This window comes from Melospiza melodia, chromosome 3, assembly GCF_035770615.1.
Source record: "Melospiza melodia melodia isolate bMelMel2 chromosome 3, bMelMel2.pri, whole genome shotgun sequence".
Classification (NCBI taxonomy): Eukaryota; Metazoa; Chordata; class Aves; order Passeriformes; family Passerellidae; genus Melospiza; species Melospiza melodia.
In genome coordinates this window covers 56,421,829-56,437,145 of record NC_086196.1, presented here as the reverse complement: position 1 = coordinate 56,437,145, position 15,317 = coordinate 56,421,829, and the positions used below count along the sequence as shown (strand labels likewise).

The 15,317-nt window shown below is 38.9% G+C and overlaps 1 protein-coding gene across 1 annotated transcript in view; it reads left to right on the top strand.

Annotated features, from left to right (window-relative positions):
- CRIM1 (cysteine rich transmembrane BMP regulator 1) overlaps positions 1 to 15,317 on the top strand; it is a 174,969-nt gene that overhangs the window by 11,981 nt on the left and 147,671 nt on the right. The window contains exon 2 of the mRNA XM_063151875.1: positions 2,667 to 2,840. Within this exon, the coding sequence (XP_063007945.1) occupies positions 2,667 to 2,840 (174 nt within the window). The remainder of the gene's footprint in view (positions 1 to 2,666; positions 2,841 to 15,317) is intronic.

Here is a 15,317-nt window from a genome sequence, read left to right as displayed (position 1 = left end):
TAAATGGGGTGGGCAGCTCTCATGGGACAGGATCCTGCTGATCTGTTTGCCTGGAGAAGATGTAGTGCTGAAATACCACAGGGCAAAGCAGCAGAGATGCTCTAAAGTGGTTTGCTAGAAAAGCAGCAGAGCGTTGCCATCTGTGTGTCCTTCCAGCCTGCACTGCACTGGCCTGGGGGCGCAGGGCTGAGAGCCCACACTCTGCCTCTGGGCTCCTCTCCTGCACCCAGGAGTGCAGAAGGAATGCTCTTGTCACAAACAGGGAGCGCCACAAACCCTTTAAGGCTGTTGGGCTGGTGTGGATGAAGCTGCTGTCCTTGCTGTTACAGAGTTTCAAACAGCAAGTCTGGGACCATAGGTGTAGCTTTTGTTCTTGTCCTTACATGGATTAATGCTGTGACTCGTAAAATACAAATTGTCCTGGCTGTATTCCGGCTTCTCAAAAACAGGATGTATTATTGTTCTCCAAATTCTCAGGGTTTTTTGTTTGTTGTTTTTTTTTTTTTTTTTTTTTTTTTTTTTTTTTTTTTTTGCCTTCTGTATGCATGGCCTCATCACAATGAGAGTGTCCTAAGCATTACAGGAGAGGCATCTTCCTTTGAAAGAATTTTAATCGTTTCTCTTCAGGAACTTCTGTGCTTCCTTTGACTTTCATTGATACAGCTGCTGTATTGGATGATAGGTTAACCTAAGGAAAAAATTACTTCCTGGGGTTACTGACTACTCTTCCCTTGCTATCTTTATGGAGAAGAGCCATGAGGTTCCCATGGAAATTCCCATCTTCACATCTAAAATGGACTTTGTTGTTTATCAGTGTTTTTGTCAGCAGGGTACCTTGCCAGCTCATAATAGAAGGCAAGGATTTTGTTGTACAGGGAGAAGTATACTGGTGAGAATCTGCTGTGGCACTTCCTGTAGGTCATGTACAGTACTGAACTAGTAAACAGCTCTGTCTAAATACTTTTTTTTTTCCCCCCCAAAACAGGAAAAACTTCAGGTTAGCGGATATTCTACATATTTCTATGAGTGGAAAGAATTTTCTTGCCAACCTCAGCATGTATGTGCATGTACTGTTATTTACTGTTAGTTTTTAGGCTTCTGTTGAGCATCAGACTACTGAATGACAGTTTTGTATTGGCTGTGGCCTCTCATACTGGATATGGAGAACAGCCTCTGATAACCCCAACAACAAGAGGAAACCCACCATGCATAACTGTAAGATACTTTAACTTTCTTGAAGTGCTTTTTGTCAGGATCTGTATTGGAAACTTGCTTGTTGATAGTAAATAAAATTGAACTATTTAGAATGCACAATGTGAGTGCTGCTGTTGAATGTAAGGAAACAAAGATTAAAAATATCTATTTTTTCTTTTTGTCATTAGTAGAAATCAGTGGACTCTGTGCAACTGTTTTGTAGCACTTAATTTTCCAAGCTTGTCTGTCTATAAAACATCTGGCATTCTGTAGCAAAGAATACCTGATGTCTAGTTTAGTTTCTTCAGTCTTGCTTAAACAAGTATGTGATAGGACTAGGGGGAATGGTTTAAAACTGAAAGAGAATAGGCTTAGATTTGATTTTGGGAAGAAATTCTGTACTGTGGGGGTGGTGATGCACTGGAACAGGTTGCCCAGAGAAGTTGTAGATGCCCTGGAAGTGTTCAGGGCCAGACTGAACGGAGTTTTGACCACTGAGGTCTAAGTGGAAGGTGTCCCTATCCATGCAGGGTGGTTGGAACTGGATGGTTTTGAAGGTCTCTTCAAATCCAGGATGTTCCATTTTTCTATCTTGATTAATCTTCTGACTCATGGGATATTGCTGTATGTGTACTTGACCTAAGAAAACGGAGATATTGTAGGACTGGTAATCTTTTGGAATTCTGGATTGACTGGATTTGTATTTCTTTCTGGAGGGAAAAAAAAAATCTTGTTGCATGTGGCCTCCTGAAAGGAAGATGGGCAGTTACAACTGGAACACCAGTTACACACATTTGACAGGACTGATTCAAAAGGAACAGAATTATTTAAGCAGAGAGACTCATCCTGGTCCCTCTATCCATAGACCCTTGACAGCAAAGAATGCAATGTGCTTGATCAGTTCTCCAGGAATATGTCTGATAATTGAGGACTGCTGGAAAACTCATTTTTGGTCATATAATGGAATCAGAGGTCTGGCATCTTGCAGCTTTTCTGTAATAAAAAGTTATCTCCATGGAGTGAATTCTGTGTGATGCATTTTTTAATCATCTTTTAAAATGCTGGCTTTCTGACTCAATTGACTTCTGTAACAGCTGCAGATTCTGTACAATGCTCTCACTTCCATTACAAATATAACTTCAGCTATCTGCAAAAGTTATTTCTGTTAGAATAGCACTCATTTGTACTACAACTATGCGTATTCCTGAGATGACATAGTTTTTCATACAGATGGAAGTAAACAATGCCAGTTTCTTTAGCAACATGGGCAGTAGAACAGCTGTGAGATATGGTGTTTGGGGTATTTGGCAAATCCCACTTTTGGATTAGTCTGTTATTTTTTTAAATCTGTTATCTTCTCTTTAGCACTGTGTTGACCTTGAAGTGAATCCCACCCAACTCCAAAGCAAGTGAATATTACCTACTGCAGCTGAAATCCAATATGAGCAAGTTTGTTTGTTTCTTTCTTTTAGATGAAAACTGGGATGATGATCAGCTTCTTGGATTTGAACCATGCAATGAAAACCTTATAACAGGTTGTAACATAATCAACGGGAAGTGCGAATGTGACACCATTCGGACCTGTAATAATCCATTTGAGTTTCCAAGCCGGGATACTTGTCTGTCGGCCTTGAAAAGGATTGAAGGTAAGCCCCTGTTTTCAGTATTTCAGAGTTAGAAACTTTTTCTGTGCAGTGGGTTAAAAACTAGAGTGTAATGTATGTTTAAGGATGACTTGTGTAGTTTCAGATCCCTCTGGTCTTCTACATGTCAAAAAACAGGTCTGTGTTTTAGAGGAAGATAGTACTTCATAAGCTTATTATTCTAAATGCTTAAGTTTAAGATAGGGAAAAAACATGCTTTGTGTCCTATGATGTTTGCAGATTTTAAGGCTAAACAGTTCTGTTTGTAGTTTGTGGTAGCTACATTTGCTTATCTTCAGCTGCAAAGCCGTGTGGAATACCCTTTAGATGTGTTGATGTGACTGAATAAACACATTAAACACAAACATGGATTGTAAGAGTAAAGACCTAGTAAAAGAGTAGTTACTGATTATACTTATATCTTTTATTATATGAATGTGTGAATTGCTATTTTCTTTAAGTTTACATGGTCTTACATTACCTTACTGTTCGTATTTTACAGTTCCTATATTCCTCTGATTAGATTTGTATTAGGCCCCATATGTTTATGCTTGTGCATACTTCCATATTTGCTTTGCTTTTTTTCCTTTTTGTTGTTTATGGTCAAACTGGAAATGAGTTGGCTAAAATATATTCAGCTGGAATTAAATTTACATGGTGTATTTCTGGATTGTTCTGAACAAATTAAAAGAGTGATCTTGAACCATTTTTTATGATGCTGTAATTACTGTTTATTCTTCAAAGTGTTCAAGAACATGCAGAAGTTGATTAGTGGTGCAGACCTGCTTAATTAGACTACTTTGGAAGAAGTTAATGTATTTTAAGGCTACTGACCATATTTAAATTAGGGGGATCTTATACTTAAGGAAGTGTGATGTGATGTCATCTGTTGTACTTCATTTGTGTTAAGAAAATTGGTTTTATGCTAGATACTTTAGATAAGGAGATGTTATGAGAAACTGAAGAAATATACTCAGGATTGTTGGTCATGGTGTTGCTTACTAAAGGCGTACAAGTGCTTAGTCTGGGATTTTTGTGGGTTTTTTTCCTTATGTAACTCTAGGAAGAGTAGAGGCAGAACCTTTGGTCTGTTGGTGTGATAGTGGGCAATAGCATGTATGGATTCTTCAGTCTTACCCTTCTCTTTTTACTTGTGAATATGTGACTAAGTCTGTAGTATTTCAGCAGGACTCTGCTGGTATGGCAGCTCATCGTGTATTTGCTGTGGGTTGTCTTTTTGTACTTTGCAGCCTTGGAAGAAATGGACTTAGCTTGTAGAATAGCACAGCTGAAGCAGGTTGATTCTGAGTCACTTGCTTTCAGCAATCTTTTTTTCAGCTAAATTTTCATTTTAAAAAAACAGCATTTCATAATTATACATGAGGTGACAATATTCTGCATGTAAACTGACTGGTATAAGAGCTGTGGTGCAGTTATTTTTTTCAGAGGTGTAATTTTCTTCTTTTTCCCCTCTGTTTTATTTCTTTGTGGAGTGGGGAAGGTGTTCTTCCAAAGCCTCAGACTGTGGGGCACCAGTAGAAGTGTTTAGGGCCTGTTGACTTTTTAATTTTTCACAGTTGGAAAGGATGGCTGATGCAAGTGTTGAAGCAACAGCGGTACCTTTAAATAACAGAAGTCTGGCAGTTACAACTTGAGTGTTAAAACAGTCCAGCTTTTACTCCTAAGAATGTGCATTTGCATCCTCAGACTATCAAACTGTACCACTGAGGGATGTTGGAAGGTAAATACCTTTGTATTTCCTAATAGACAGGCAGATGTCATAATGTAATTTTGATTTCTGCATTTTACAGATATTGTCTGTGAAATTTGCCTACTGGATTTTGCCCTGTAAATGTTTATTCCCTCTTTCTCTGGCTAGGATTGGTAATTGAATGCTAACTGCTAATGGAGGTCGTTTCTTTAAATGCATTAGTTCTTGTTTTGGTAATTAAAACCAAAGTAATGCTTCATCCTGTACCTAAGCTAATGGAAAAGAAGAATAACTTTTTTCCACTGGTGCTTGCCACGTCCCTGTTTGCTAAGCCAGCCAAGTCTCTTAGGTAAAATGGAATAGACACTTTGGTGTGTCTGAGCCAGCATTTGCTGCTTGACTATTTCAGGTTTTCAGATTTTAATAGTCTGAAAATAGAATTCAGCCACTAGGAAAGTCCACCTGAAACATGGCTTAGGTAGCACACAAACCAGAGGGGTCTATGAGCATGTTAAAATATAAAATCTTTCAGTTTTTATAAGGCAAGCTGAATCTTAAAGTGTAGTGTCATGTAAAAAGGGATGATTCATAAGATCTGTTAAATATGTCAAATTAAGATTTTCCTGAAATCCAAAGTACTGATGTATACTTCACTCTTTTGGCTTGTCTGTTAAAGATAATAGCAGGAAGATTTGAAACTAGTAATTTAAACCTTTAGATACTCTAATAGAATCTGTTGCCATGGAAAGTGGGACTAAGGGAGGGTAGTCTAACTTCTATCTCCTCACCACACTTTACATGGATAATTAAATACACAGTGTGATTAAAAAGACAAGTTGAATACCTGAGTGATGGATACACCATAATAAGAGTTTCTGAAGAAAACTGCCCAGCTTGCTGCAAGCCTGCAGATAAGGAATCTGTTGCATAGATACAACCTGACAAGTAACAAACAGTGGACTTAAATCTGGAATCCCGTTTCCATATGGGAATGTGCTAAGGGATTGAGGCTTTTGCATGTACTTCATTTTCTTGTGCCTTTTTCTACTAGTCCCTTCACTTTCAAGAGCCTTTTCAGTCATCTTCCTTCTTTATCTAGTTTGTCTTATACTTCAGCTTTTCAGCTTGTGTGTGGTCTTCACCTCCAGGCTTGATGTCAATTCTAGCTTTCTTACTCTGTTAACCCAAAGTTTTCTCATGTTAGCTTCGTGTAGGATCTTTCTTTTCCTATTGGCTTGGGTTCTGCCTGCTTCCCTGGGCTCCTCATATTTCATTCCAGCTTTACCTCTCTCTATCCCTTTCTTTTCCTACCTATTTAATTCTGTTTGTAACCCAGTTCACTTAAAACAACTTCTATCCCTCCTTCCCAAAATGAGGTCACCTGGGCTCTAATGTCACGTTGCTCAGATGTCATTGACAGGCCCTGAAGCCATGTTCTTTATTTTGTCTCCCTGAGTGTTGCCCTACCCTGTACTGGGAAAGCCTCTAATGAGAAGAAATTAATCTCTACTCAATCAATCTCTACTCTTCCCAGTGTCTACTGGGAAGAAAGTATGGCAAGGCTAAAGTGCAATCTCAAGTAATGCAAGTACTCAAGGCAGTCATCTCCATCCCTTGCCCTTGTTTTCCTGGAAAACAGTAGGATTAGATACATTTGAAAGGATTGGTTTGCTCACAGAACTTGGTAGCCAAATTCTGTCTAATTTTAATGTAGAAATGCTGGAAATATTCAGAGAGTTCTTACTTTCATAGATTATATAGCATAAAGCACATTTATGCTTAGAGGCCTCCCAACTTCATCACAAGGCTTGAAGTGCCTGTTTCTCCACATGGACTATCAGTGATTTTTCATAGAGAAGGTTTGTATAGAGGTCATGAACCATCCTTCTATGAGGAAATGCACACATTTGGGCCTAGAAAGAAACTGTCTGGAAAAGCTATTGCATGCCTGGTAATAATAATAGATTACTGTGTCAGGGTATTTGGATTTGGTTTCATTTTTGTTATTGTTGTTTAAAATGCTTTTGGTTATTGTCCTGATGAGTGCCTGTTCTGATATGGTTCAGGAAATCCTGTGTTCTTGAGCTTGGAAAGATTGTTTCTATTCAGGAGCCTGCTAATGATGACAGCTTGGTTGAACCTGGACTGCTGGAGTGGACTGTGAAAAATATGGCCAGGGTGGAAAGTAGCAAGATGCCTTCTGTCTGAGTCGCAGTTAATGGACAGGAGACTTAATAAACCGTATCTATGCATTCTTGCAGTCACAATTTGCAAAGAATTAGCTGCAGCCAGCACAAGAGAGTCAGTTCTTCAGACTTGGTGTGAGATGCTGGGGATAGGGGATGAGGAATTAAGATAAATCAAGATAAATTTGTAGGGCAGTGAGAGGAAGTAGCATGGAAAACTTGTAATGTAGTGCCTGTTCAGTTAGCTGAAAATCTAGGTTCAATGGCTGTATTCCAGTTCTGGGGTCTTCTGCTTTCTCTTCCTCTCTGCCTGACTGACACCAGTTCAGATAGCCCTATAGAGCTTTAAATGACAGGAACCTAAGGGTGTTTTTGGGCCTGCTCCTCCTCTACTAGAGTGGGCCTGAATCTGTGCACTTATGAGCTGCTGCTTCAGAGGCATCATCAGGCTCACTTCTTAATAGAAGTTCCCTGCTAGAACAGCCATCTCCTCTTCCCTCTGCGAAGTAAAGAGAGAGCTGGGGGTGAGTGCATCCATAGGTGGGCTGTACATTAGGCTGCGTTTTCTTCAGCTGATTAATAAAAACTTCAATCTGCAGGTTCTTTCAAAGAGTTTGCTTTGATAATGCCAGGTTGTGCTGTGACACAGAAAAACATGTTTTCCAGAGTGAGCATAAGTGCTATCAGTCACAGCAATGATAGTAGTTTTGCCTCATAGCTTCAGTGTACACTTGAGCTGTAAGAGGAGAAACCAGTCAACTTCATCACTTCTACTGTATCCAAACCATAAGCAGTTTCCATGTCGACAATAAACTCAGGCTTTATTCAGAACAAATGTGAAGGATAAAATTTGTGCCTTTCCTAGTGAAAGATGTGATTAATGCTTTAGGTTAATGAACTTCTTTCGCTTCTGTCTCTGTCCCATGTAAAATGTGCTGCTGATACTAAATTATTGAAACTGTTGTTTCAATAATTTAGTTTAAGTAACAGTTTTAGAATTGTTATTCAAATAACAGTTTAAGAATTGTTTCTTGGTTACCTGGCTTGCACCTTTCCAAGCTATTCACTGCTGTCCTTCATAGGTGAAAGGCAAATGCCTTTTAAGTTGCTGGTATCTATTAAGCTGGCTTATTGCAACACACTCCTTGCATTCCATTATTTTTTACATGTAACTGAATAACTTTATCCTGACAAATGTTGCAATACCTGTTAGACCAGTCCTGGAATAACAAATATGAGAAGGTAATTTTATTCTGAATGCTTGTTTGGTTGTTGTTAAGTTTGATTTTGTGTAAAACTTCACCTGTGTGGTCTTAATGGCTTTATTGAAAAAATAGAAGGGAATAGATCCAGCTTTATGCTGTATTATCAAGCAAAGAGTGGAGCGAAATACTTTCAGATGTGCTTAATCTGATATATTTTCCACTCCCCTTGCACAACAGTTAACGTATGTTTTTGCTCAAATAACTGAACTTTGAAGGTTGGCATGTATTTGCAGTAAGGAATGCAGTTGTGGCAGAGATCCAGATTTTATCCTTGAACATGCTTGTGAGAGCCAAGTAGGTGCATTTGAAGGCAAAATTTCACATGAACACAGAGAAAACCAGCAGTGTAGCTTTTGGGCTTTTTTACTGAATACATAGAGATAGAAGGGAAAAACACATTTGATATGGAAATAATACTAATACAAATACTAATACAAACTTCAATATACAAAGCAATTTTCCAGAACAAAAAAGGAAGAGATCTTGATCATTAACTCAATAAGAGGGTTCTGTGACAGTGACACATCTGGCAGTGCAGTTGCTTTCACAGCATGACAGTGCAGCCTCTCATTTGCAGGACTTGTCACTTTTTCCTGACTCTAGTTCCTCAGAGAACTGTTCCCTGATCAAGGAAGTATGATCTTTTTAGCCAATATATTGACTATTTTGGCATGTCCTGTATTTTAAGGCAAGGTATCACACAGACAAAATCTATGCCATGAGATTTCAAGCTAACCAGAGGAAAATCTTGTACAAGTTTCAGAAAGATATCAAAAGGGAAACCTGGCTTTCATATTTCTGTATGATGTGGCTGGATACCTAATTTTAGGCTTAATTAGATTATGAATAATGCAGTTTGTATTAACAGGGAAAAAGCTGCATTGCAGGAACTGTTAGGATGTTAGGAGAAAAGATTGAATATAGAACACAAAACTGAGCAGCTGGTTAAAAAACCCTGAAGTGTTACTATTGCAAAAATTGTTTGCAATTATTTTGTTATAATTCAAATATTTTCTCTTTTTCCTTGCCATTTTATGTAACTGTGTGGTGTTTTTGCTGTGTAGTAACTGAGCTTATTGCCTTGCTGTGCTACACTTGCTCATGTGAGCTGCTGTACAGATGCCATGCCTGCTTTTCCACATCTGTGTCCTCAGGCATGTAGTGCATATGGAGAGCGCTGGATCTTCTATTTGTGACACTTCAGTTTCCTTCAAACTTGGCAGATTTTGAGATGGCTGAGGACAGAAGTGTAACCTTGTACTGTGCTGGCCCTGGGATAGAACTGAGGGAGAAATGCCTCCTACAAAGCCAGCAGTCAGATGTAATGGTCAAAGCAGGCTTGTTCCTAGAGACAAAGGAGCATTCTTCTTGCTTTTTTCTGCTTCAAATTCTTACCTGCATTCACCTGAAACTGAATACAAGATAACTGATCATACCTGGATCTTCTATGAGACTAGGAAAAAACAGGACAGGGATCTTGCAGCTGGTCGGATCTCGTGCTGGATAAATTCTGTGCCTCCCAAAAGCTCTTTTCCATGTTGGCAACTAGGCTGTGCTTGAAGTATGTCCGCTTTAACTGTAGTGGCAAGCTATAGGTTTAAATGAATGCTTGACCTTACTTCTGTTCAAGTTGAGGAAGAGAGTGAAAATAGAGCAGGTGACTTTCAGCAGAACGCTTCCAGATGCAGTGTTGATTTTAACGATCGAAAGTTAGCTACACGTGACAGAAGAGACCTGAGCAAAGATCTCAAATTGAATGGTGTGTAAACATTAGGTTAATGTTGTGTAGTAGCAGGAAGCTATATTCCTGTGGCTGGGTCACAGGTCTTGTTTTGACAGGGCAAGTCTTGTTTGGATATATGTGGCACTGATGCTGACAGAGATAACTGAGTGTTGAATGAATGCATGCAGTGATAGTGGTATCAGTGACATACTGGTCAATATGACAATTTTAGTACAGTGGCTAGGTCTCTATAATTAATAAGAAACAGTTTATTGTAAATCAACTTTTTTTTTTCTGTTGGACCACTTCCAGTAACTTCACAGTTGTCTCTTTAAATGAATGATATACCAATATTTTGTGATTCTGAACAGTTGTATGGTATGGGACAAACTATTTTAGCCCTTTGTCTCCGAATTTAGGCCTTGAAGTTGCTGTGGTGGTGTTTTCTAAATAAAACAAACATTATGCCACTTCCATATCATCAGACTGATTTTTCTTTTTAATAGAATGAAGCATCACCAGCAAAGTGTTTGTGTCCAAGATGTATGTATGGAGACTTGAATCGAAGCAAGATCATTTGTACCAGTTGGCTTTTAGGGAAACTTTGGTTTTAAATGAGAAGCCTGACCTTGAGATTGTTTGTATTTTCTTTTGAGAAAGCTATTCAAAGACTTTCTTAGCTCTAATGATGATAAAAAAGAGATTTACCCATTCCTGAATTCCTGAATATGTTCTCTTCCCTGTTGTTTTAGATTCCCTCAAGTGTTCTATATTCCAAGTATTTTTAAATTATAGCTATTCAAGTTCATGGAAACTTCCTTTTTCATTCAACAAGTAACTTACATAGTTTGTCTAGAATCAGGTGTTATGTAAGTTCTACCTTTCTGTCCAGAAGAGGTAAATATTTCAATAACTCTTGGCTTCAGTAAGGAACAGAAAAAATTGTACTTTTGTATGTTTTAGACATGTAAAAATTGTTGTCATAGTGACAAACCACTCTACATAATTTAAGGTGCTAGAATTTAAATGGCTTGTCAGATATACATGCCAAAATTGCAGCTTCTATAAATGACTGCGCTAATAATGTTAAATGTTGAACATTTTTGGCACTAGTATATAACTTTAGAAGGATAAAGAAAATACTCTTTTGATTTAAGACAAATATAAAAAGACCCCAAGCCCCAAACTGAAGACTTAAATCTGCTTTTGACCCCTGGTTAGGAGGTGCAGTCATACACAGCAGCAGAGGAAATGCTTGACATTCTCATCATGTGAGCTGGGGCTTCCAGTCCTTTTGGCACACTTATATGAGTATGTCTGAGGTCTTTCTTTGCAGTTGTCATGTCAGGCTTCTTGTAGGCATAAATAGGGAGCAGAGTAATGCCAAAAACAATATGTTTCATCTTTCTGCTTTGGATCTTTCCATAGTTTGTATTTATTGCTTTATGGGAGTTTTGAACACAAGTTGCTAAATTCTTGTTCATGTTTAGAAGTCAGGATAGAGTACTAGTATCAAGATTTTACAACTTGAGAAACAGTATATATTTTTTAAAAGCTAATCTGGATGCTTCTGAAGAAAACCACTTCAAACATCCAAAATGGTTTAACAAACTTGTGACTGATATACCATACTACAATGATGGATAGAAAACAAGATGTAAAGTGTGTTAAACAAAATGTTCTAATTACTGTGCTGCTGTATTTTGTGGGCAGTGTGGGTATTCTTTACCTGGGTAGATCACATGTGACAGAAAGCTAAAATAGCAGTCTTGATGCTGTTGCTTTTCAGTAGTCTTGCACTTCATACTGCCATCTCAGCTGCAGAGTTAAGGCTCATACTTCAGTCTGTGACATCATGCTGAGCATCAGGTCCTTACCAACGGTGCATGCCGCTGCGCTCAGCTGCCAGCCTGCAGTAACTGGATACCTTCTGCTGGGGCTTTGGATGCCCTTCAATGTAGGGATACTGGGTAGGAAAACAAACACCTTGAGCCTGGAGCTTATCTGCTAGAGCTGAAGAGCTGTTGGGAGTTAAATGCTGTCAGTCTCCTTGAGCTGGATCTCTCCCTGAACAAGATGACGGCAGCTGCCAAGTCATGAGTAAGAACAGATTAAGGCAGGACTCCTCATCCCAGCTTTACTAGAAACTGGAAACTCTGAGCGAGCCAAGCAAGATCAAAGTGCAGCGTGTGTGTTTGGAGGTGGGGAGGAGGGGAAAATGAAAAGAGAAAAAAATACCCATCTTTTTTTCCCCTGACATCTCCTCCTAGTAGTGGAGAGTTAAATTGCCTAACAGATCAGCATGCTAGTGCTGTTTGTTGTGTAACCTTAGATGTGTTAAGCAAGAAACTGGGTGTTCCAGGACAGTGGATATTTGGGAGAGCATACAGGTAACCAAGGGTGGATGGGACTCAGATCCTGGCTCAAGGGCTGTACCTGGGTAGCAGGGACATTGCAAAGAAATGTGTGATCTGACTGGTTCACTGGTAGGTCTGAATCTCTTACAAAACTTGATATACATTTCACCTAATGAATGAGTCTGAGGCATGGTAGAAAATGAGGAGAAGAGGAAAAGGTTGTCATTTTCAACATGTAAAGTCTACTGTTTTAGAACTTTTCACTACTGCATAAAGTTATTCTAACTTTAGCAAGATTTTTGTTTTCTAGACATGTGTTTGCTTAGTCTTTTCCAAAACTCTGAGGGGTGTTACTGAGATTCCTAAACCAGGTCTGTAGGAGCTAGCATCATATGTTATCTATTGGTACTGCCTAAAAATGGTTTACTCTCTCCTTTGCTGTTGTCTGAGCAGGACAATGCTCAGACATTCATGCTCAGACATGCTTCATTCTATTACAAAGACTCTGGCTAACCTAGTTAACAATCCTTTATGTGGATTGTCCTGTATAGGGAACTGTGCCTTACTACTGTGTTCTGCAGGTTCCTTACACTGCAGAAGAGTTTTGACAGATCTGTTCAGTATTGATGTGAAGTGAGATTAAGTGAAACTTGAAAACTGAGTTGAAGCTGTAACTTCACCATAACACATCCTTAACTTCTTTTTAATGACACTCTAGCATTCCTTTACTCTGAGTAGCTGTCCTACCTGCAGACCAGGGCACGAGTGCTCATTGTAAGAAAGTTCCACACTTTCTGTAAGCCACCACTAGTTTGGTTCAGGAGGCTGCAGACAGAAGTGTTTGTGTCTGACGTTGAGTTTACTGAGTCCTGCATTTGTGAAGCATTGATTGCCAGTGTTCTCATTCCAATAATCTTTCTTCTCACTTGTGGGGACTATTGCTGTAAGAACTACTAGCTCATTGAGAAGGGAAAGAGTGCTTTCCTTTCTAGCAGAAGTCTAGTCTGTCTTTACAAAAAACTTATCACTATGTGTTCAAACATGGTTTCACATCACGTCACTCACACGCCTCTTTCCATCGCTGTGGTAGTTCTTACTTGCATGGTAGTTTACATAACTAAAATTCAAATCTGTGGAATATGGAGCAAGAAATAAAACTTACTGATATCTTATTTTCTCATAAAAGCCCAGTGGAAATCTGTGAATCATTGCCTGGTCTTCAGGATTAGCTCACCTGTGAACCCTTTGTGGAAGAACTTCCCTTTTTTGTTTTTTTTTTTTCTTCTCTCTTTTCTTCCCACCTCTTAAGGGCAAAAATTTTCATAGGCCACATACAGTTAAGGAGCTTACTGGGGAGTACAAGGATTGCTATGGAGTTGGAGGAAAAACTAGAGAAGGCAAAAGAAACTTGTCAAAAGGATAAGACAGCTGTATCATGTTTGTGATTCTGCTTATGGTTTAGGGCTTGGGGGTTTTGTCCTTTTTGTTTTTGTAGCATGATGGTTTGTTTTCTTTTGCTTAGTGAGGGTCTTTGTTCTTTGGGGTTTGTTAGTTTGGTTTTCTGGACTGAAGCTAATATACCTCAAGCTATCTGTTATTTACTAAGGTATGTGTTGTGGATACAGACCAGAAGACCTCATGGTGTTCCAGGCTTACAAAAGTTGGCAAATAATAGCTGAAACCTAAAGTAACTGTAAGGTATAGCCTAATAAGAATATGGTATCACTTTAAATTTCTTTGTCAGTTTTCCCACAGAAGAAGCATAACTGTCTTAAAAGAATTTGTTACCTGGCTACATCTGTGTGAAGTGTGTTCTCTGAATGTGCCTTTGATAAGGTTTCTTTTCTTAAAAATAAATAAAAAACTGGCAAGCTACTCTGTGCCTTGTAGTCCGGTGGTTTTGACCCATCCTGACTAAGTTGAATGAATTGATACTTCCTTTCTCATCCGTGTTTTGTGTAAACAAAGACTGACCTAGTTTAGGCATTAAAATGCTTCTGGCTTTGAATCTCAAGTGGAAAAGGGGGCTTTTGAGTTTATGGCCTGGTGAAAAAGGGGATTTCTGCTGCCTCTTGCCTTAAGGAGTTCATATCTCTGCTCCTTTGTGTCCCTTCTCCCTGTTCCCTTGACATGACATGCTGTGTGTCCATGCTGTGACCTGGGGAGAGAAATCCCTGAAGCTATTGGGGCCAAGAAAGATTTTTTTTATTGACAAATTGTGATTCAGATGGTGTTGTGAAGAAATGAGGTTTTTATCATTCTGCTGCCTTTGCCTCTCAGTTTCTGCTTTTCCCTGTTTCCTGCTCATGGTTTCTTTTGAGATTTATTAGATTTGAACAATTTCAACGAATGGGTAAGGACTTCAAAGATATTACTATTCTGCAAGTACTGAATATGGGCAGGTGACTGTGAGACTATACAGCAGGAAATCCACTTCAATATGAGGCAGCAGAGAATCTGGCAGCTGGAGGAATGATGAAGTGAAGTATACTATTACTATTTGAACAACTAGAAAAGCTTCAATTGAAACTCTCATCATCTTGTGTGCTACAGAATGCACTTCTGAAACGAAGCCACAGGGAACCAGGCTTAGTAATTTCAGTGCTAGTGAAGCTATGTGCTCTCTATTATGTCCTCTGCTGTCAAATGCTTCCAGTAAAAAAAAAAAAAAGTAATAATAATATGGTAGATACAGTCATTTGAGGCTCTAGATGCCACTAGGTGGCAGAACCCCTGCATCTATTATGTGAATTTCTTTCTGTGCCTTCATCTCAATATATTGAAAATATTTTTCAGCTATTGTGTAATGAGACTAGACGTCAGTAAGGATGTTTAAATGCTATCCTAATTGAGCTTATATTGGCTGCTGTTGTGGGAAACACGGAGGGCTTGCAACACACTCTTACCCTTACTTGTTGAGACTGCCTACCCCTTCTGAAAAGCCTGCTACTCAAAAAGCAGTTGCACTTAGATGTCAACACAACTCTTTCTGTTTTTTTTATTCTGTTGTTAATAGATTAGATACAAGGAGATGACAGTGGCATTTAAGAGGAATGCTTTGTAAAGAATACAGTGGCAGGAACAAGGAGATGCTAAATGGCTTGACCTGTGGTAGTGAGTTTTGAGTGTTGGAAGCTCAGTGTTTTGGATTGACTCATTTCTGTTGGTGAGACTCTTGTAGCTGGGTAGTTATCAGCTGGGAAACAAATACATCTTGAAGAATACCAGTTAATGATTC